This window comes from Girardinichthys multiradiatus, chromosome 9, assembly GCF_021462225.1.
Source record: "Girardinichthys multiradiatus isolate DD_20200921_A chromosome 9, DD_fGirMul_XY1, whole genome shotgun sequence".
Lineage (NCBI taxonomy): Eukaryota > Metazoa > Chordata > Actinopteri > Cyprinodontiformes > Goodeidae > Girardinichthys > Girardinichthys multiradiatus.
The window spans coordinates 41201755-41223251 of NC_061802.1; the positions used below are offsets into that span (position 1 = coordinate 41201755).

The 21497-nt window shown below is 41.0% G+C and overlaps 1 protein-coding gene across 1 annotated transcript in view; it reads right to left on the reverse strand.

Annotated features, from left to right (window-relative positions):
* The window catches only part of sned1 (sushi, nidogen and EGF-like domains 1), a 49560-nt gene that overhangs the window by 26606 nt on the left and 1457 nt on the right, over positions 1 to 21497 (reverse strand). Inside the window, exons 2-9 of the mRNA XM_047375952.1 lie at positions 10604 to 10891; positions 8910 to 9050; positions 8626 to 8785; positions 8409 to 8534; positions 8002 to 8115; positions 4743 to 4856; positions 4141 to 4254; positions 1343 to 1378 (exon numbers count right to left, since the gene is read on the reverse strand). Coding sequence (XP_047231908.1) covers positions 1343 to 1378; positions 4141 to 4254; positions 4743 to 4856; positions 8002 to 8115; positions 8409 to 8534; positions 8626 to 8785; positions 8910 to 9050; positions 10604 to 10891 — 1093 coding nt within the window. The remainder of the gene's footprint in view (positions 1 to 1342; positions 1379 to 4140; positions 4255 to 4742; positions 4857 to 8001; positions 8116 to 8408; positions 8535 to 8625; positions 8786 to 8909; positions 9051 to 10603; positions 10892 to 21497) is intronic.

A 21497-nucleotide genomic window follows, 5' to 3' on the forward strand; every position in this document is an offset into this window, starting at 1 on the left:
GGTGGTACTCGAAAACCGTAGTTTCCTACTAAGGCGCCACTTGTTATGATAAGTTTACTGTATGTTTACTGCTGTAAACTATCCACATTTACTGCCATTTGTTCTTTTCCAACAAGTTCAGAGGAAAAGAAATGACTCTTCTGCACATCCGCCCTGTACAAATTGTAGGGATGTTTTTGTTTTCCTCTCCCTGCTAATTGCAGCAGTGGATCAAAGGACATGGCTGTGTCGTGGCTTAATGGCTCCACCTTTGAAGTCACGGGAGCTCAGTGGAGGGTATTCATTTTCTGATGATATGGAGCATATTTTGTGACCAAATGCATTGCCCTGGGGGGAATTAATGGATTGTTAATTTGAGAGAGCCACTTTCCTTGGCCACCTGTGCGGCCCGGGCCCTTTGATCTGAGAGCCTGATTAGGTACGTCTGAGTCCCTTGGAGAATCATACTCTTTTTTTTTTTTTTTTCCCTGCTGTGCCTTCCAAGTGAGCCAGGCAGGAAAGTATTTGGGAGATTTAAGAGAGCCTATATAAGCATTGATAGTTATTTCAGCTCAGGGGTGAGGAGCAGCATGCATTTGTAAGAGCTCAAATGTTATTAAAGGGCACTTTCAGCAAAGGGAACAGGCTCTTGCAGCAACTGTTTTCAGTTGGCAAGTTTGACCTCTTTTGAAAAATGGAATGAGCTACTGAAGTTAATCTCTGGAACAAGAATAGGATAACACATATTGTTAATGTAGCATGACTGAATATGCAACTTTTGACTGTAATTAGCTAAAAACTATAAATTATGGCTTGATGCTATGGCTATGCTCCAAAGAGTAGCAGTTTGAAAGTGTGCATACTTTAACAGCTCTGTCTGAAGAAATGACTCAAATACCACAGCACCTCTTTAACCCATAAACTGGCACTTTTCTAAGTCTAGACAAAACACTTCCTCTTGTTTGTAAACTAATAAAATGTCCTATAAAACAATTATTGACAGGATCAAGCACCCAGTTCCTGTAGTAAACTGGGTGAGGCCGTGTCAGTTTTGATAATTAGAATAATCCATCATTACAGCAGCGTTTTCCCGGGCAGACTTCCACATTCCTGTGGGATAGCACAGTTCTTCTTCAAATACCTCAGTCTGCTTCTCTACCTGCCCAGCTGCCTGCAGTTAGCAACAGGGAACAAAACCTGCACACTTGACTGCATTCAGAGCAGAGCACATATCCAATGTCCCAAGCTAAGGTCTTAAACCTAGTGCACTCTTCATCTTCTCAAACATTTAAACAGAGAAGCAGATGTAAGCATCAAAATGTGAACTATTTGGGCAAAGCTTCATTTGCTGTTTCTTGTGTACCTGTTTGGTTGTATGGATCAGTGGAATTCACCAACTCTAAGGAGAGAAGACAAGAGAGGCAGTTTATAAAGGCTTCATTTATAAAATTATACATTGTAGAAGATATATATACCCATTAAATGCTAGTATTTGTTTCTTTCATGTCATTTTGTCTACATTTGCTCAGGTTTGAAACCTCTTGGATCTTGAGAGATATACTGCCAGCCCTAAACATTGGCAATACAGTAAATGGTTGTAGAAATGAACATTTTGAATATAAATATTCTTAGAGAAAAATAGATCTTATTCCATAAATATAAAAACAGTCTGTATGAACTGTGGCATCCAAACCTTTCCCCACACAGGCCAAACTTGAAGTTCAAAGTCCACTAAAGTTTTTATTTAAAATAAAAACACAAATAACTTTTTTTTACCTGTATAATAATAATAATAATAAACTAAACATGCAATATGTTAATAAAAGTAACAAATTAACAAATACTGATATTAGTAGAAAAAGGATCCTTGTAGATCCCAAAGATGCAATTTTGTCTTATTTATAGAAAGGATAACAGGAACAGGATATGGGTCACTCTTTCTTCAGAAATGCTTGCTGTAGCCAAGTTTAATGAATGAGCATGCAAAAGTCTGCTTATTAGTAAAAGTCATTGGATGTTTGTAGTCCTATTTAATATAAAATTAAAAAGCAAAGGTGTGGTGACCAGTGACCAGTTTAGAGGAAATTCCTAAATCAAAGGACAAAAATTGAAGCTTATTACATATTTCAGCCACAGATCAGAAAGGACTAGAAACAATTTCAACCTGGAAAGACTCACAAAGAGAAGACAGGAATGCAATTATAAAAGTTTATTAGTGAATGTTTATTTTTTTGGCGCTCGGACCCCAGTGCAAGACGTGAATGCTGAGAATGACATGCGCTCGAATGAACATCTTAGGGTTAGATTTAGAGATGTCTTCCCCCCTGGGATCCGATCCTAGTGGTGGAGTGGCGGCCTGAGGATATTTGGAAAGAGTTTGGAGGCCAAATGGTGGAGATGGGGTGGAGGAGGGTTAAAGTTCAGCTGCAGAATGGAGAGATCCATGGATGAAGATCTTTTAAAGCAGCAGACTTGATGCTGTTTGGTGGAGCAGAGCCGCATTGAGGAGTAATCAGACGAAGCTGGAGGTGATGGTGAGTCTTCCATGTTGAATTTTCCTTTAAACTCCATATCTCAAACACAGCAAGGAAATTAGGGATTTTTAAAAATATTTTGAACCAAAAGTATCTAGCATCTTAGCAAACACATTTTATATTTTATTCTAATGAGATTCCATTCTCCTATTTCAGTCCTTCAAGAAATTTCAAGAAATCAGGATTGTGGCAAGTTAGGTCAACCAATAATGAAAATAATTGTTGATGTTGCTCATCTCTGAAAGAAAAATGTTTAAAAGACATCCAGTTTGTAAGTGCAAGGTGAATAAAAACCAACTCAACTGTTTAAAAATAGATTGAACTCTGCAAATTGGAAGTCTTTTTTATATTTTTCCCACCAAAGTGTCTGACAACATTAAACTATTTCGAATGTCTCCCCTTCTCTTTGCCCCTCTTTCCTGTCTACCTACTATCGCAAAATGAAAATTAAAGGCCTCTAATGCCGAAACAATATCTTAAAAAAAACCCCGAAAACTATTTCGGTAAATTTATCATGAAAAGATGCAAACTTGTGATCTTTGATCCCTCAGGATCACAGTGACTCAGGAAGTCATTTGACAATATCTGAGGAAACCTTATGAGCTGTAGATTACTTTGGGGAACCTTGTCAAGTATTAAACTACCAAACATTACTTTGGCAAATATCACCAAAGAGGTAAATAAAGAAGTTTTGTTTTATCTTAGTCTAAAGCTAGGTCTAACTTTCCAGATCTTTTTACGAAAATGGATGTTGACTGCTCCAAAATAGGCACAAAAAGAACCATAAAGACCTAAAGATTAGTAAGATATGCATTTGATGGTATGGGGATATATCAGATCATTTCAACTTCTGCCATGGCAGCATAAATGCAAAAAAGCAATCAACTAGTGCAGATGTCTGCAACCTGCAGCTCTGGAGCCACACGTGGCCATTTAGGCCTTCCAAAATGGCTCCAAAGTAGTTCAAGCTCAGTCAGATTTGATGGTGAGCATCTGTAAACATCAGCCTTCAAGCTTTGCCACATGTTTATGGATTTAAGTCTGGACCCCAACTGGACCATTCTAACACATTAATATTTATTTAATAGCATCAGTACCAATGGGATGAATGCAAGAGTTTTCATAAACCATGCATCCTTTTCTCTTCCCTTCACAATAATGCACAACTTCATATAGGTATATCAGATAAAATCCCACTAAAAGGCACTGAAGGCTGTGATGTGACAAAATGTGAAAAAGGGCTACAAATACTTTTGCAAAGCTCTGCCAACACAGCTGCAGAAATCCTTCCTGAATTCATGGTTAAACTAGTTATTTCCACTTATCAATGTTTATCATTTCAAAGGCACATTCATTTGATTAAGAGTGTACTGAAGGATGATAAAAATGTTTTCAGTGGCAGTATATCCACAAATGTCTGCAACTGAACAGGATGAAGAAACAGAAAAACCTCTTTCCAACAAAGGCCTTAGAAGCAAATACTGGAAACAGTAAGATTCAATAAGCTCTGTCTCCAGAAGGCTTTGTCTAACTTTAGAAAGACAACATGTATATAGAGTATTTGATGAAGGAAAAAAAAGCATGCAAATGTTTTCTACTTTTCTAAGTTTCTCCAGCTGAATCCCACCTGTTTCACATAAGATTCCAGTGAATGTAGCAGGACACGCACAGGTGAAGCTGGTCACCAGATCGATGCATTCTCCTCCATTCAGACATGGCTGGGATTCACATTCATTTATGTCTGAGGAATGCACAAATATTAAATAATTAAAGGTGAGTTTTGATGCAGATGTCTAAGGCAGTAAGCTGGATTAGGAGGATTGGCCTTGACTCGTACAGGCATAGAGTTTCATTGACCAGGTGTCTGGTATTAAGGTTAATCTGGTTTCATGTAGAAACAAGCATTCATGAACTCTGGAGAGCCTGATCATTTAATTTCCTCCTGGATTTAGGTTTCAATACCAAACATAAACAGACTACTTAGATGGGGAAATTGCATTTTGTTTACTAACTGAACCAAAGTGAATGTTTCAAATAATTTTTGTTGCTACATCATGGGCATAAGGGAGAGTAAAGAAGAGGTGTTTTTAAATTAATCCAAGCCAAACCCATTTATTTAGCCAGGCTGAAAAAGTCTGACACAAACATCTGGTAAAAGACTGAGTTTAATGTAGAAAGCAGTGAAAGTGATTTCCCCCGGGGGAGGGGACTGAGAGAAACCCCACTCACCTGTCTCACAGCGAACCCCAGTGTAACCTGGCTCACACACACAGGTGAAATGGCCAGTGCCTTGTACACACGACGCGTTGTTAAGGCATGGCCTGTCCTCACACTCGTCAATGTCTGCAACACACATACACACACACACACACACACACACACACACACACACACACACACACACACACACAAAAAGGAAGACACACTCATGGAATATTTACTCAGCTGATTAATATATCCGCCACCCAGCTCCCCTCATTCTGCAAATATGTGCTGCTGGCTGTGAAGAGGCTTTAATACTTCTTCACAGGCTGGACCAAACATCTTTTAAAACATCTTTGTGCTTAATGAGCAGATAGGTAGGAAATGTTGTTTGTTCTTTACAGTCAGAAACTACAATGCCACTTTTAGTAAACACATAGCTTTTCTTCATATCATATTAATGCATTTAATTCATAAAAGTATTATCTATTTGATAATCAAACAATATAAATTTCACTTACAATGTCTTGTAAAATGATTCTTAGCTTTTAAAATTTTCCACATTTTTCATGTTAGAACCACAAACCTGAGTGTTTTTCCTCAGACTACAACATAGTTGTGAAGTGGAAAATAAACAAAATAGAGGTACATCCCAAAAATTTGAATATTGCGTAAAAGTGCACTATTTTTTGCAAGTCATTTTAGAAAGTGAAACGGTTATTTAACAGAAATTCATTCCACCTAGAATAAAACATTTCAAGATTATATTCCTTGTAATTTTGATGATTACAGCTTACAGGTAAAGAAAACCCAAAATTTACTGTCTTAGAAAATTACAACATCACTTTAGACCAATCAAAACAGGATGTTTTAAGCACAAATGTCAGGCTTCTGAAAAGCATACCCATTTCTATGTGCTCAGTACTTGGTTGGGCCTCCTCTTGCATGAAATTACTGCATCAGTGCGCTGTGGCATAGAGGAGACCAGACTGTGGCATAGAGGAGACCAGACTGTGGCATAGAGGAGACCAGACTGTGGCATAGAGGAGACCAGACTGTGGCACTGTGTAGGTGTAATGGAAGCCCAGGCTGCTTTGATAGCTGCCTTCAGGTCATCTGCCCTGTTGGGTCTGGTGTCTCTCATCTTCTTCTTGACAACAACCCATAGATGTTCTATGGGGTTCAGGTCAGGGGAGTTTTCTGGCCAAACAAGAACCAGAACACCATGGTCATTGAACCAGCTTCTGGTACCTTTGGCAGTGTGGGCAGGTGCCAAATCCTGCTGGAAAGCTGCGTCTACCCATGCTATTCATTCAGTATCTCCTTAGGGTTTGTCAGCAGAGGGAAGCATGAATTGCTCTAGAATTTCCTGGTAGATGGCTGCATTGACTGTGGCCTTCAGAAAACCCAGTGGACCAACACCATCCATGACATGGCACCCCAAACCATCACTGACTGTGGAAAGTTCACACTAGACTTCAGTCAGCATGGTTGCTGTGCCTCTCTACTTTTCCTCCAGACTCTGGAACCTTGATTTCTAAATAAAATGCAGAATTTACTTTCATCTGAAAACCGGACTTTGGACCAATGAGCAACAGTGCAGTTCCTTTTCTCCATAGCTCAGGTAAGACATTTCTAACGTTGTCTCTGGTTCCGGAGTGGCTTGACACGAGGAATGCGACATTTGTAGCCCATGTCTAGTATTTGTGTGTGTGGTGGCTCCAGCCTCAGTTCCCTCTTTGAGAATAGATTTTGCTTGACACTCCTCTCAAGCCTGCGGTTCTCCCTGTTGCTGGTGCACCCTTTCCTACCACACTTTTTCCTTCTACTTAATTTTCTGTTAATATGCTTGGATACAGAACCAGCTTCTTCAGCAGTGACCTTTTGTGGCTTGCCTTCCTTGTGAAGGGTGTCGATGACTGTCTTCTGGACATCTGTCCAGTCAGCAGTCTTCCCCATGATTATGTCGCCTGCTGACCCAGACTGAGAAACCGTTTAAAAGCTCAAGAAACCTCTGCAGGTGTTTTGAGTTAATTAGCTGATTAGGTTGTGACACCATTAGTGTCCAGTAATCAACTTTTTCACAGTATTTTAATTTTCCGAGACACTGAATTTTGCGTTGTCTTTACCTGTAAACCATAATCATCTAAATTACAAGAAACAAAAGCTTGGAATCATTGTATGTGTAATGAGTCTATATAATATATGAGTTTCACTTTCTGTGATGACTGGCAAAAAATATTCAAAATTTTTGGGATGTACTTGCCCTGTCAATTGATTCTCCTACCTGAGCTGTGGATCACTGCAGTTCCTCCAGAGTTAACATCAGCCTCTTGTTTGTTTTTCAGATTAATGCTCTCCTTGGCTAATCTGTCATTTTAAGGAGGTAGTTCTGCCTTAGTAGGTTTGCACTTGTGCCAAATTGTCTATTTTGAATTGAGCTCTGTGTGATGTTTAAATTTGGAATATTGTTGTGAAACCTGACTCTGCTTTAAACTTCTTCACAACCTCCTCCCTAACCTGTCTGCCATGTTCCTTGGTCGTCATGATGCTGTTTACTAATGTTCTCTAACAAACCTCTGAGACCTTCAGAGCTGCTAGATTTATACTGAGATTAAATTACACAAGTTTGGACTGTATTTGAGATTTTGCCAGGAAACTGGCTGCAGTGGATTTTGTTTAGGCGTATGAGACTACACGTGCCTCAATACAAATGCATGCTATAATTTAGAGATTTTAATTTGTAAAAAAAACTTTAAATGATATGTAGTAATTTCCTTCCATTTTACAATGATTTTCTATATTGTGTTGCTCTATAACCTAAAAGGCCATTAAGGTGCATTGAAGCTTGTGGTTTTAACATGAGAAAATATGGAAAAGTTTGTGGGGTGTGAATAATTTCACAAGGCACTGTAAAATGTGGCCTTTTAGATTTTTATTGTCTAATTGTAACCTCAGCAGAGAGTTAATCTTGAAATTCTTTGCATAAAATCTTACAAAAATGTATTTAATGTAAAAGTAAAGTAAAAACTATTCAAGATCACAGACTTCTATAAAATTCTTATCACTCTGTTTTACATTTATGTGTTTTCCTTTTGTTCATTTTCCTTTGGTCCTGTTGCATCAGGCTTGAGAAGGAGAAGCATGCAAACATTGCATCCATTCCCTATAGGATCGAAGCCCAAATGCTATGTTAGGTCTTTATGTGCTAAAAGACAATTAGGAGGAAGAGAAATAAAAAAGTGACTACAAGTAATAATGGCCTGAAGAAATGGGTCAACAGTACCTGTTTGACAGTGAATCCCTGTGTATCCAGTAGGACACTCGCAGATGAAACCATTAATCTGATCTTTACAACTCCCACTATTCTGGCATGGATTTGAAGCACACTCGTTGACATCTGCAAAAACAGGGGGAACACAAGGGAGGTACTATAATGTTTTTAATTAAAAGGAAACATCTGGTAAATGATTGAGATGACTTCCAAGGCTAACTCATCTGATTGGTGCAAAGCTGATACAGGTATTAAGAAAATACTCAGGTGTCCCTCTGGAAAGTCTGCTGAAATCTAGTATTTTCTTTACAAGCTGACATTATTTTTCCTGGCTGCTCTCAAGTAGACAAGTAATCGTTCACAGCATGCACTGTGTGTCAAGCTAAACACAGCAGGAAGTGGTGTCAACCATAACTCACTGATTTGGCACCAGCGGCCAGTGAATCCAGCCAAGCAGGAGCAAGTGAAGGAGGGGTTGCCTGTAATACAGTCATCGATGCACTGGCCTCCATTCAGGCACGGACGCAGGTGTGGACACACTGAGGCTGGAAGATAATGGAAGGGGAAACTGAGTAACAAGGGAACTAAGGCATTGAGGAAGATGTGAGAATTGCAGCTCTATAGAGCAGCTCTTACCAGAGTTGCAGCCCCCCACTTCCACATTTGCATCATCTATTCTGAAGACCCATCTGCCTGGGTATCCTACATTGGTTGTTTCCTCTACACTGACCACATCAGCTGTGCGAGAGCTAGGGATGTTGAAATAGCGCTGTCCATCACCAGCGTTAAAACCTGCCTAGGAAGAGAGTAACGAATGGGTGGGTATGACTAAAGACTGATAAATGAGAGATAATACATAGGTAGAAAGAGGTTCAGAGAGGCCCTTTGTAACCACAAGCAAGATAACAATGTGATCTTACCTGTGCTGCAATCCCTCCCAGCCCAACAAGGTTTCCTCCACTGGTGGCATGCCTTCCTGTTGTCCAGGTGATGTTATTGTACTGGAATATGGTAAAGGAAAACTCTCCATCTGTAATAAGCACCACTTGGAAAGTATTAACCTGCACAGAAGAAAAATTAGTTGGATAAAATAATGACTTCATTAGTTAATATTAAAATAAGAAATAATAACCAAAGAAAAATCTCTACTTGGATGACAAAAGGAAAAGAAATGACACAAATTGAGAATAAGTTGACCAATAGAAGGCCATGAAGATACTTAGTTTTATCTCATACAGTGCCTTACAAAAGTATTCATACCTCTTTTGTAATTTTATCATGTTAAACTCAAACTTTAAAATTGTTTTTAAAAATTCTATGTGCCAGACCAACACAATGTATATTGTGAGGAAGAAGGAAACAGATGCATAGTTTTCTTCATTTTTCATAGATAAAAGTATGATCAGTGTGGCAAGCAATTGTTTTCAACCACCCCTAGCTGCAATTAAAGTTGAAAGTCGTTTGAGGTATGGGTCTACTAGCTTTGCACATCTAGAATGAATTATTACCCCATTCCTTTTCACAATAAAGCTTGAGTTGCTCTATTATAAGCTATGTGGGATAAAGACTTGCATTGTACAACTAAAATAATACACCTCCAGGTAAAATACTTAACAATGATGGGAGAATATCTGAAATGTCACTTAAGTCTATGCCTCTGTATCAAAGGTATCTTTACATATATGCAAGTCATCACCCATGCCCTCTATCCCACCACAGCTACTCAATGGTTCAATTTTCTGTAAAACCAGCCCTCATCATGTCATGTAGAACCAAATTTTGATGACTTTCAGAAGACTCATCATCTTTCACATTAAATAGCTTTGATATTGACAAAAATGACATAAATTAGAATACGTGTTCCAATGAGGTACTTTTGAAAATAAGGTAACCTTTAAGCAGGTAATGATACATACATTTAAATACCTGCCAAAGGGTTTTTCTTTCTTTATTATTATTTGTTTTGGTCTGATGTAATTTCTGATCCTAAATGTTGTGTTTTCATTGGCTGCAATCATCAGAATTAACACAAATAAAGGCTTTAAAATGTCAGTCTGTGTGGAATTAATCTACATATGATTTAGTTAGTGAACTGAGTTACTGATATAACTGAACGTTTCAATACTATTCTAATTTATTGACCATAATTTAAAAATTATGGTTATATTATATAATACTGTTATATAATAATTTAAAAAATTCTAATCTGATTTTAAACTGAAGGTCGGTTTCATCGTGTTTGTGCAGGATCTGCTTACAGTGCCGTCCAAAAGTATTCATAATCCATGAACTTTTTTACATTTTGTTACAGTACAACTGCAAGTGTCAATGTATTTGGATTTAATGTGACAGAAAAGGAAGGAAATGGTGTGTTGTTTACAAAACTCTAAAAATATCACAAAATCTCAATAAAATGCATTAAAGTGGAAAAATGGATTTAATGTCACAATGTTTCCAACAAGGTCCTGCTTCATTAAACATTTTAAACCATTTTTAAAACTACAGAAACAACATGATAAAAGTACTGTATGTTTGAGATTAAGCTTTGAAAACCTCCAAAGATACTTTACATATTAACTTGATGTTGACGGAACAGTATAATGTAACTCTGTACCGGTGTTTGGGAGTTTCCTCCAAAGAAAGTAACTTGATGCCAAGTAGAAATGAGCACCCATGTTGCGTTGAAGTCAGGGAACTCTGTGAAGTATGTCCTGACATCACCTGAAGCCCTCCTCAAGATGGAAGGGTCCTGGCTCTCTCTGTAGAAGACACTCCCTGCTAGACGGTTGTCCACATCAGCCCAGAATGGTGCCACAACCCTTCTGTCCCCAGCAATTGGAAAAGCTACAGGTGTAAACTGAGAGACCTCCCTCAGGAAAGACACAAGACCATTGTTGTTCACCTGAGGAGAAGGAACAACAAAAGTTAAACTGTATGAACAAAATACTCCACATGTCAGACTAATGTTGCTTTGACCTGTTTATAGGATTTGGCAGAGTTAGACTGAAAGTGATGAAGGGAAAACATAAACTTGGCCAAACTGTTCCAACCTCACTGGGTAAACTCTAGGAATGAGCAGTGAAAGCTGCTTTAGTGGATTCTTGCACTTCCTACTTAGCAAACAGACACTACCTTTAATTCAAATGATGACAGAAACCTGGTTTCTGCATTTCACACCTGCAAAGTCATCACACCTGGAAGAGCATCTGCTGTCCTTCAATCTACAGATGTCCACCAGCAGTAAAATAACCCAAAACAACTATTGAACCTTTCAGAGATATGTTGTGCAGCAGCATCAAACTCCTGGAAAATTATGTTTCCAGACATGCTAGTTTGGAGGGTTTGCTGCTGGGTTTGCTCACTAGGAACGGTACATTCTTTTTAAGATTTCAGAAAAAAAGCTCTGAACATCGGGCAAACATTTAAGAGCTAAAAACAACCATCATGAACATTTTGGCAAAACTTAGGAGAAGCAAGATTTTAAGCCCCAAATTATGTATACATCTGACGGATTTACATTTAAATGGTTTTACTTTGAGAAAAGGAAGTTTATTTCTAATTAGAAATTAGAGCTACATCTCTGAAAAGACACAACATAAAAGTAGTATCAATTTGAAAAAAGAATCTGTTTATTTACATTTTATTAAAACATGTAAATATTTCTATCCTTCTCAATAATCAAAGGAAAAATCTTTATTGGCATTACACCAATCAAACCCTTCTTATAATCGCTGAGCAGCATTCCCGACTCTGGCTGGGCTGCTCCAAACAAAAAAAAGTTCCAGTCGGAAGAAATATGTTGGTAAAATTAAAAGATTACTTTTAACATAATTCTGCCCAAATAATTCTGTGAATAACTGTGGGTTTAACTTTACTAGCGCCTCAATCACAAATATGGCTGCATAGTATTTTTCTATTTAGTCATCCTGCATAGGGCAAATGGTTCACATAACATTCATTTACTTTATTGTTTTTATCTGGCTAAATTCCACAACACACATTTAGTTAATTTGAGTCTCCAATATAAGCAGACAAATCGGAACATTTCTGACTCGTTTTGATTAATACTGCTTTCCCATGCAATTTGGAAAAACATCTAAAATTGCAGAGTATCATTAGGAGTTGCAAATGCAAGGTAACAGAAACACAATCTGCAAAAGAAGAAATCTGAGAAACACAGAAGGAGCAAGTTATTTACCTTATTGACCTAAGATTGTTTAGTTATCTAGAGGGCTTGGACTGGTTACTGTTTTCAAAGTATACCAGGGTTTCAAAAAGTTGCACTTTAGTATTTAAAGCAATGCAATTAAAAGTTTCATAGTTACCAGAGTTTTTTTCAGCTCTATGAAGCATAAAGTAATGCAGTTACCGTATTTTCCGCACTATAAGGCGCACTTAAAAACCTTTAATTTTTTCAGAAAATGACAGTGCGCCTTGTAATCCGGAGCGCCTTATATATGGATCAATTGGTTAATTGGTTGATCCATACTGGTTGTACACGGCGCTCTGTCAAAATGTTTCAGTACGACTGGTAAACTACAAAGCCGCACCGCTTGCAGCATTACGGCTACCGTAGTCAGGGGTGTCGCCGAAGTAATAGCGGTAAACACCTGTACTGTGCTTACTCCTAGTCCAACACCACTTGTGTGTGTATAACGTTTGAATGTACTGTTGCAGGAATTGCCTGAACTATATGTGATTAGAAGCTCAGTGTGTGGGGTGTATGTTTCGTGTGTGTGTATGGAAGATGTTGACATTACTCCTCCGGACAGAGGTGGCGCTGTGTGCTGCCGTAGCTGAGAATCAAGAGTGAAGGAGTGACGTCGGTATTATTGTGCGTGTGGGGTGGGTAGAGACGGCGACCGGAGCAGTGGTGTATGAGTCTGTAAGCCCTGTGTTTTTACGTGCTGCTTTATCCAGAACCGGGTCGCGGGGGCAGCAGACTTAGTAGAGACACCCAGACGTCCCTCTCCCCAGACACCTCCTCCAGCTCCTCCGGGGGTAGCCCAAGGCATTCCCTGGACAGCCGAGAGACATAGTCCCTCCAGCGTGTCCTGGGCCGTCCCCAGGGCCTCCTCCCGGTGGGACATGCATGGATTCCCTCCCGAGGAAGGCATCCAGGAGGCATCCAGTATAGATGACCAAGTCACTTCAACTGACTCTCATCTCCAATATCCTGGCATAGGCCTTACCAGGAGGTCTGAGGAGTGTGATCCCGCTATAGTTGCAACACACCCTCTGATCGCCCTTCTTATGAAGGGGGACCACCGCCCCAGTCTTCCAGTCCAGAGGCACTGTCCCCGACCGCCACGCAGTGTTGAAGAGGCGTGTCAACCATGACAGCCCCACAACATCCAGAGACTTGAGGTACTCAGAGCGGATCTCATCCATCCCCAAAGACCCTGCCACCGTGGAGCTTTTTAACCACCTCGGTGACTTCAGCCTGGGTGATGAAAGAGTCCAACCCGTGATGGCAGGATTGAGGAGATCCTCGAAGTACACCTTCCACCGGCCGGTAATGTCCCCAGTTGAGGTCAGCAGCTCCCCACTCACACTGTAAACAGTGTGGGCGAAGCACTGCTTTTCCCTCCTGAGAGGGACGGTTTGTCAGAATCGCTTTGAGGCCAACAGGTAGTCCTTCTCCGCGGCCTCACCGAACTCCTCCCAGGCCCGGGTTTTTGCCTCTGCCACAGCCCGGGCCTCGGCACGCTTGGCCTTACGGTACCCTTCAGCCACCTCAGGAGTCCCACAAGCCAACCACAGCAGATAGGACTCCTTCTTCAGCTTGACAGTGTCCCTTACTGCCGGTGTCCACCACCGGGTTCGGGTATTGCCACCGCGACAGGCACCGCAGACCTTACGGCTGCATCGACAATAGATGCTGAGAACATGGTCCACTTGGACTCTGTCTCCCAACATCCCCCGGAATCTGGTCAAAGCTCTCCCGGAGGTGGGAGTTGAATACATCCCTGTCCAAGGGCACCGCCAGACATTGCTGGCAGACCCTCACCATGCGCTTTGGCCTGCCAAGTCTGTCCGGCTTTCTCCTCCTCCAGCGGATCCAACTCACCACCGGGTGGTGATCAGTGGACAGCTCAGCCCCTCTGTTCACCCAAGTGTCCAAAACATGCAGCCGAAGGTCTGATGACACGACAACAAAATCGATCATCGACCTCCTACCTAGGGTGTCCTGCTGCCAGGTGTACTGATGAACACCCTTATGCTTGAACATGGTGTTCATTATGGACAATCCGTGACTGGCACAGAAGTACAATAATGAAACACCACTTGGAATCAGATCAGGGAGGCCATTCCTCCTGATCACGCCTCTCCAGGTGTCACTGTCCCACATGGGTGTTGAAGTCCCCCAGCAGAATAATGGAGTCCCCGGAAGGGGCACTATCCAGCACCCCCGACAGGGATGCCAAGTACTCCGCACTACCGCTCGGCCCGTAGGCCAAAACGACAGTCAACCCGAAAGCGCAGGGATGCAACACTCTCATCCACTGGGGTAAACCCCAACACAAGACGGCTGTGCGGGGGGGCAACCACACCCACCCAGCCCGCCGCCTCTCCCTATGGGCCACTTCAGAGTAGAAGAAAGCCAGACTATTTCTAGTCGATATCTCTCGACGTCCCGCACAAGCCAAGGCTCCTTCGGCGCCCCCCCCAGCTATGTGACATTCCAAGTCCCTAGAGCCAGCCTAAGCATCCGGAGATCGGGCTCCCGAGGTCTCCACCTTTGTCCGCCGCCCAATCCTCTTTGCACCGGTCTCTCATGGTTCCCCCTGCAGGTGGTGGGCCCACTGGGGGATGGCATCTCGTTCAGGCTTGGCCCGGCCGGGTCCCATGAGGAGCAACCCAGCCAACAGCTGCTCTCCGACGACTCCCGACCCCAGGCCTGGCACGAGGGTGACATCACGTGCCTCGATTTTATGGTCCTCATGAAGGTATCTTGAACCGCTCTTTGTCTGACCCGTCACCTAGAACCTGTTAGCCATGGGAGACCCTACCAGGGGCATTTAAGCCCCAGACAACATAGCATCTAGAATCATTCGAGCACTCAAACCCCCCCACCACGTTAAGGTGGCGGTTCAAAAGCTTTTATGTAAAAGCAGGTGAAGCATTGTCATAGAAATATATTGAAATAACAAATGATTTTCGTTATAGCTTCTAAATTAACATAGGGATTCCTCCAGGTCAATAAAATGATAAATAGAAGTATTATGCAGCAATTGATCCAATAAAGTTTCCTCCAAACAGATACAGCACAACATGCTAAACATCTTAATAAATAATCTATTAAACGAATGTAGAAAGGTTCTTCCTGCAGACAGAGGGATGAATCCCCATGAAAGGCTTTCATTCATGCATTGTGTTGGTGCATTATTAGCATGGGAAGAATCTATCTGCCCTGGCTGGCACCTTTCTTTTCTGTCCTAAACTCTGGTGCAAACTCTTTTCGCATTCATGCTGAGTGGCATGTGACAGTGACAAAGCAACGTCAGATGGCTGAACTCTGCTCCACGGATGCATGAAAACCATAATTTGAAGAACGTTGCTGTAAAAACAGCAGAGGAAGTTTTGTTTGGCACAGCACAGAGGCTCAGTTAATTGCCCAACCACAGTCTTCCCCTCTGAATCAGCGTGATGTGGTGAGAATGTGGTCGTTGCAGAGAGAGAGAGAGAGAGAGAGGACAGAGTGCTGAGGCAGAGTCCAGGGGTCAGCCAGAGCTCTAACTGATCCCAGGACAAAAAACAAGAATGGGGGCACTAGGATGGATCGACAGATGAGTTACAAACCTCCCACACCCACATGCCCACTAATGAGAAACCTGTGGCGACAGCGACCTGGAAGTGACCTGTATTAAACCAAAATTTGTGTAGGAAATCAAAAACAATTTTTTTTTATTGAAATAGATATATTTTTTTATCTAATCCAGCCTCTAGTAGCATCTGGAACTGCTTAAACAAGTGTATTTCCATCTTGTACAGTTTTTGCTCTGTCATGAAAATTACATTTAAGAAAATAACTTTTTCTTCTTATTCTCATGGTTTCTACCTAATCTGTGACATCTAGGGAGAAATGTTTCTTCATCACACCTATGTGAGAGACTGAATGGGTTCAGAGTTGACTTGATTTAGGCTGTAAAATTACTTAGGTCAAAAACACTGGTAGGAGAGAGGTGCAATGAGTCATTATATAAGATGTATCCCTTCTTCCAGTATGTCTTCCTCACCTTCAGAGGTACCACTTCATACGGCAACACACTTTTTATTTTTTGCAGAATTCTGCGCCAGATATATTCAGAATTTTGCTTGGGTGGTTTTCTTTAGAGCCAGGCAGTTTTATAGGCTAAAATAAACTTTCTTCTGGCTTACATTTAGACAAAGCAAAGCTCGAAATGAAAAAGAGGCCCATAGATCAGCTTGGGAAAGCATTAGTTTTTCTTGTCAAAAACTGAGGTTTCACAGCTACAGACTTGTCCAGGTAGGTGACAGGACCAGAGAAAGTCAATGCAGGCTATGGTCTAAGCAGGAGGCATGTACCTTCCCAGCTCTGGTTCATGAAGAGTTTTGACTGACAACAGACACCACATTTCTTTTATATTAAATATACATGATATTTCAACCAGATTGCATATTTCCTAAAAATATTGTAATTTTGAAATGAAGATAAAATGTTAGCGGCAAATGCTTTGAATTTCTACAAAATATTGGCTTATCTTGTGTTCATGTTTTTTTTACTAGTTGTTTATTGTGAGCCTGAAAAATCCTTTAATCTGTGCCTTTGTGTTCATTCTATATTTTGAGATGTTTCATTTCATTAGACCTGTTCTTTACTACCTAAATTTTCTTTCTGCCAGTTACTGCTAAACATGCCAAGTGGGATCAGTCATTTGTGGTAGGAAACAATCTTTATCATTTAAGCAACCTTTCAAAATAAGAAGAAACAAAAAATATTCACAATTAATTATAATTAATTTTTTCTTAGTTACCTATAAAATGTATTTGAACTGAATTCAGCATATTTCTATTCACAACAAATGTTGTTTTAATGCGCTTCATAAGAAAATGTCAATTCAAAGTCAATTACATTAATTCCAATTTGATCCTAGTTATCAAACAATGCAATCAAGTTCAGATTATTATTCAAATTGGTAAAAAACTTTTGCATCAAAGGAATCCTAGCAGGATTTTTTCGAGTCACTGACTTGCAGCATTCACTCCTCCTAGACGAGAATGTAGCGAGAACAGGTCATTGACTTTGCAGCAATCCCTCATACTGAGGATGCATGTGAGCATGCAATCCTGCTAACATTCCTCTATCACACCTCAAATTTTACATACATTCAAAAAAAGTAAAGATGCACCCATCAATCTGGAAAAGGTCAGAATCTGACAATTGTTCCTTAGTTGCCTCTGATTGGTGGTCAGCTGGTTTCATGATGTATTGCAGTCTTTTGAGTTTAATGAAAAAGAGTGTTGCATTTAAAAAACAAAGCCTCTAACAAAGAACCTGTCTTGTTTTTGTCCTTCATATGAAATATTTGACTCAGTTACAACCAGAATTGGCAAAACCTTTACATTTTTGGGTTTCTGTTTTCCCAAATTTCCTGTGATTCATGTTTTCTAGTTGCTGCCATTTAAGCAGGGACTACTCCACAAAAGGCCAATGTAATTAGATGTAGTTTGACTTCATCTCATCTGGGCATAACATTATCAGCTCCCATTCCTCAACAACTTATTACACAGAAATCCAGACATTCAATATTACTTCCGTAAACAGTGTGCTGCTGTGTGACGTCTACAGTCTCCTTCTGTGCATGCAAGTTGCTTTTGGGTCATGAACCGATTAGACTGAAGTCGGTTGCATTAAATAGGTAAACTGAACGACCGTGGATACAAAATTGTATTTCAGCAGTAAATCGCAATTGAGCATCAAGACCTGTAGTGTGAACTTGGTGTAGAATGGAGCAATGGAGCAAGGAAGTGTCATGGTGAGTCTTATAAGTTTATTAAAGAAAAGTCCACTTACGTGAACGCTGGGATGGATACAGGTAAGGAACAGAAGCTTGGAAGGAAAACACTAGGGACAAATGGGTATCAAGCAGGGTTAATTTCAGGGTAGTTTGCAGGAGGAACCGGTGGAGAACAATGATAATCTGGGACTATAAATACTGAGGTAGGTAGGAGAGTGGACCAATAACCCAGGGGAATTAATCAGGAGGGATATGAGCCAGCTGGAGACAAAGGGTGCTAAAATGAATGAGCTGAATTAAAGCAAGAGGAGAACCTGGCTGCGCAGAGAAAGTAAACAGCAGCCAAACTCAAAATCCAACACACAGGGAGATTATGACAATAATGATCCTGAGATATTCTTTTCAGGCAATCATAATAAGTGCAACTCTACATTTGTAGCTTAGAATATCAAGAATGAGCTCACCTATAAATGTTTTATTACCTATTTTATAAAGAAGACAAATAAAAATGGGAATATCCTGCACATCAACAGGAAAAATAGTGAGTTTTAAGTTATTATTTCTTTATGTACTAAATATTGAATATCATAATTTTATTCCTAATCTTTATTCATACAGGTGAGCCCTATTGTGACTAGAATCTGCTGATTTTCAGATTGATCGGCCCTGACCAGTCAGGGATTCAAAAATTTGTTTCCCGACCAATGAATACACCATATGTAAGGACTATAACGTGATGCTGACAACAAGAAAACTATGGTGTTATACTGTTTCTGCACGAAGAGCGCTCAACAATGAGCCATTTTCACCATCAGTGAGGTGTTTAAAATGAAGTCAGAGGAAGCACAGAGATGTACGTGGTTATTTTTAAAGGAAACTATTTTCTGACACGTCAAAACAAAGCCTACTGTTCGCTCAGGCTGAGAGAGTGAGAGATTTAAATCAGATAACAAGAAGGCTGAAGATATTATGACAAAGCATCTCTGATTCTTTTGGGCTGTCAACCTCTGGCTGTCATGGAACATGTAGCATTTAGAAATCTCAGTGTTAGGGTAAAGACATTCTGGGAGTTCACACAGAAACTGCTTTTTTAATGCTAGCAGTGCTGGTTCTCGTACTTGTCATCTTCCTCTTTATCCAGAACCGGGTCGCGGGGGCAGCAGACTTAGTAGAGACACCCAGACGTCCCTCTCCCCAGACACCTCCTCCAGCTCCTCCAGGGGGAGCCCAAGGCGTTCCCAGGCCAGCCGAGAGACATAGTCCCTCCAGCGTGTCCTGGGCCGTACCCTGGGTCTCCTCCCGGTGGTACGTTCCTGGAACACCTCCTGAGGAAGGCGTCCAGGAGGCATCCAATACAAATACCTGAGCCACCTCAACTGACTCCTCTCATTGTGGAGGAGCAGCGGCTCTACTCCGAGCTCCTGCTGGATGGCTGAGCTCCTCGCCCTATCTCTAAGGGAGTGTCCGGCCACCCTGTGGAAGAAGCTCATTTCAGCCGCTTGTATCCGGGATCTCGTTCTTTCGGTCATGACCCAAAGTTCATGGCCATAGGTGAGGGTAGGAACGTAGACCGACCAGTAAATTGAGAGCTTTGATTTTCAGCTCAGCTCTCTCTTCACCACAACGGACCGGCACAGTGCCCCCATTACTGCGGCAGCCGCACCGATCAATCTGTCGATCTCGCGCTCCATTCTAACCTCACTCTGGTACAAGACCCCAATATACTTGAACTCCTTCACTTGAGGTAGGAACTCCCCTCCAACCTAAGTAGTGCAAGCCACCCTTTTCTCGACGAGAACCATGGCCTCTGACATGGAGGAGCTGACCCTTATCCCAGCTGCTTCACACTTGGCTGCATTGCATTTTCTAGGTCTTGGCTAGAGGGAGCCAGCAGAACCAGGTTATCTGCAAAAAGACGAGACGAAATCCACTGGTCCCCAAACCAGACCCTCCCTGGCCCTTGGCTGCACCTAGAAATCCTATTCTAGGCTAGCAGCGCTATCCATGGTAATTGCTACTGAAAGCTTCTGAAGAGTTCAAAAATGTGAACTCCATAATCATTTTACATTAATATTAGTTTAAGACTTACTTTCCCACACATGTGCCAACACATTACTTCTGCTCCAAATATCAATAATTATCGGTTGTTCAAAGCAGGGAGGAAAAAAGTCTTCTTATACTTGTGTGTTCTTATTGTACAATGAATTAAGAATTAGCTCAAATCTGTAATAGCAGCTCAAAGCTTTACAAAAACAGGAGCTTGAAAATCAGCAACAAAATTCTGATCAGTGCATCTCCAGGCATACATAAATTGTGTAAAAAGAGGCCCATAGATCCCCTTTCCCCAAACTCCCCACTGAAATCCTTACAAAATGCCGTGTTGAAATACCTTGATGTGATATTAAACAGATGTGTTTCTATATTGAAGACTTTAATCTCTAAATCTTTTTTTAACTGTTGACAAACAAGAAGTAAATTGATCATTTAGGTCTATTCTCACATCTGCCTATAAACATGTGTTGTTCTCTGACCCTGCTTGTCCTCCTTCATGTTTACTGGCCTTCAGTAGGAGTAGTTCATCTGTGTACTGCATTGTTTAGAAGCTCCTAAAGGGCTATGTAGATGCATCTGTGTTCTGTTAAAGTGATTGGTCATTTCTCAGATAAAGCAGCTGGACAGTTCTAGGGGGAAGACCCCTGCCATGTTATCTGAGGTGTAGGAGGAGGAGGGGAGGGAGGATGTGGAGGAGGAGTAGAAGAAGAGATCCCAGCAACAGGAGATAACTCCCAGATACAAACCATAACAGTGGGAAAGCCTGGTTACTATGAGGCAGAAATAGGACTAAAAGTTGGGAAAGACCCTGGTTAAATAAAAGAAGTTTATTAGAGAAGTGACATTAGAGATCACAGTTACTAAGGGTTGCATGGTTTCGGCTGTCTGTAATTCCTACTGTGTTTGTAAATAGCACATATTAGGGACACATAGTTCTGAAGAGATCTGCTGTGAAAGGTTTAAAAAAAGCACATATAGAGCTCAAAAGCCTCAGTAATGCTAATGAAATAAGACAGCGCCGACACACCATCTAAAATCGGTTTGCTTCCACGGCTTCTTTGTGGCAGTAGCCCAGAGGCTTGGAACATGCTTCTGGGAGAAATTTACAAATTTATCCCTCAGAGCTGAGTGAAATACTATCTGTTCAGAGCTGCTCCCTGACAGCAGCTGTCCTCCTGTGGCCTGCACACCTTACAGCAGATGTTCAATAGATTCAGGTGAGCCATTTAAAACGTGGGTGAGTGAAATTTTAAGAAGATTCATCATACTTTTTGGTGACTTCAGAATTACAGCTAATGAAATGCTTGCCAAGTTACACACTGTAATATTGCATGTAACAGGGCACGTTTCACAGTGTGGATAACCCTCATTTTCATGTCCATCATGATGCTAATTTGATCTGAGATTAGCAAGTCAAGCAACCTGTAGCTTGTCTTATCTTGTCTAATTTGCCAATTGGAGATCAGTATTATT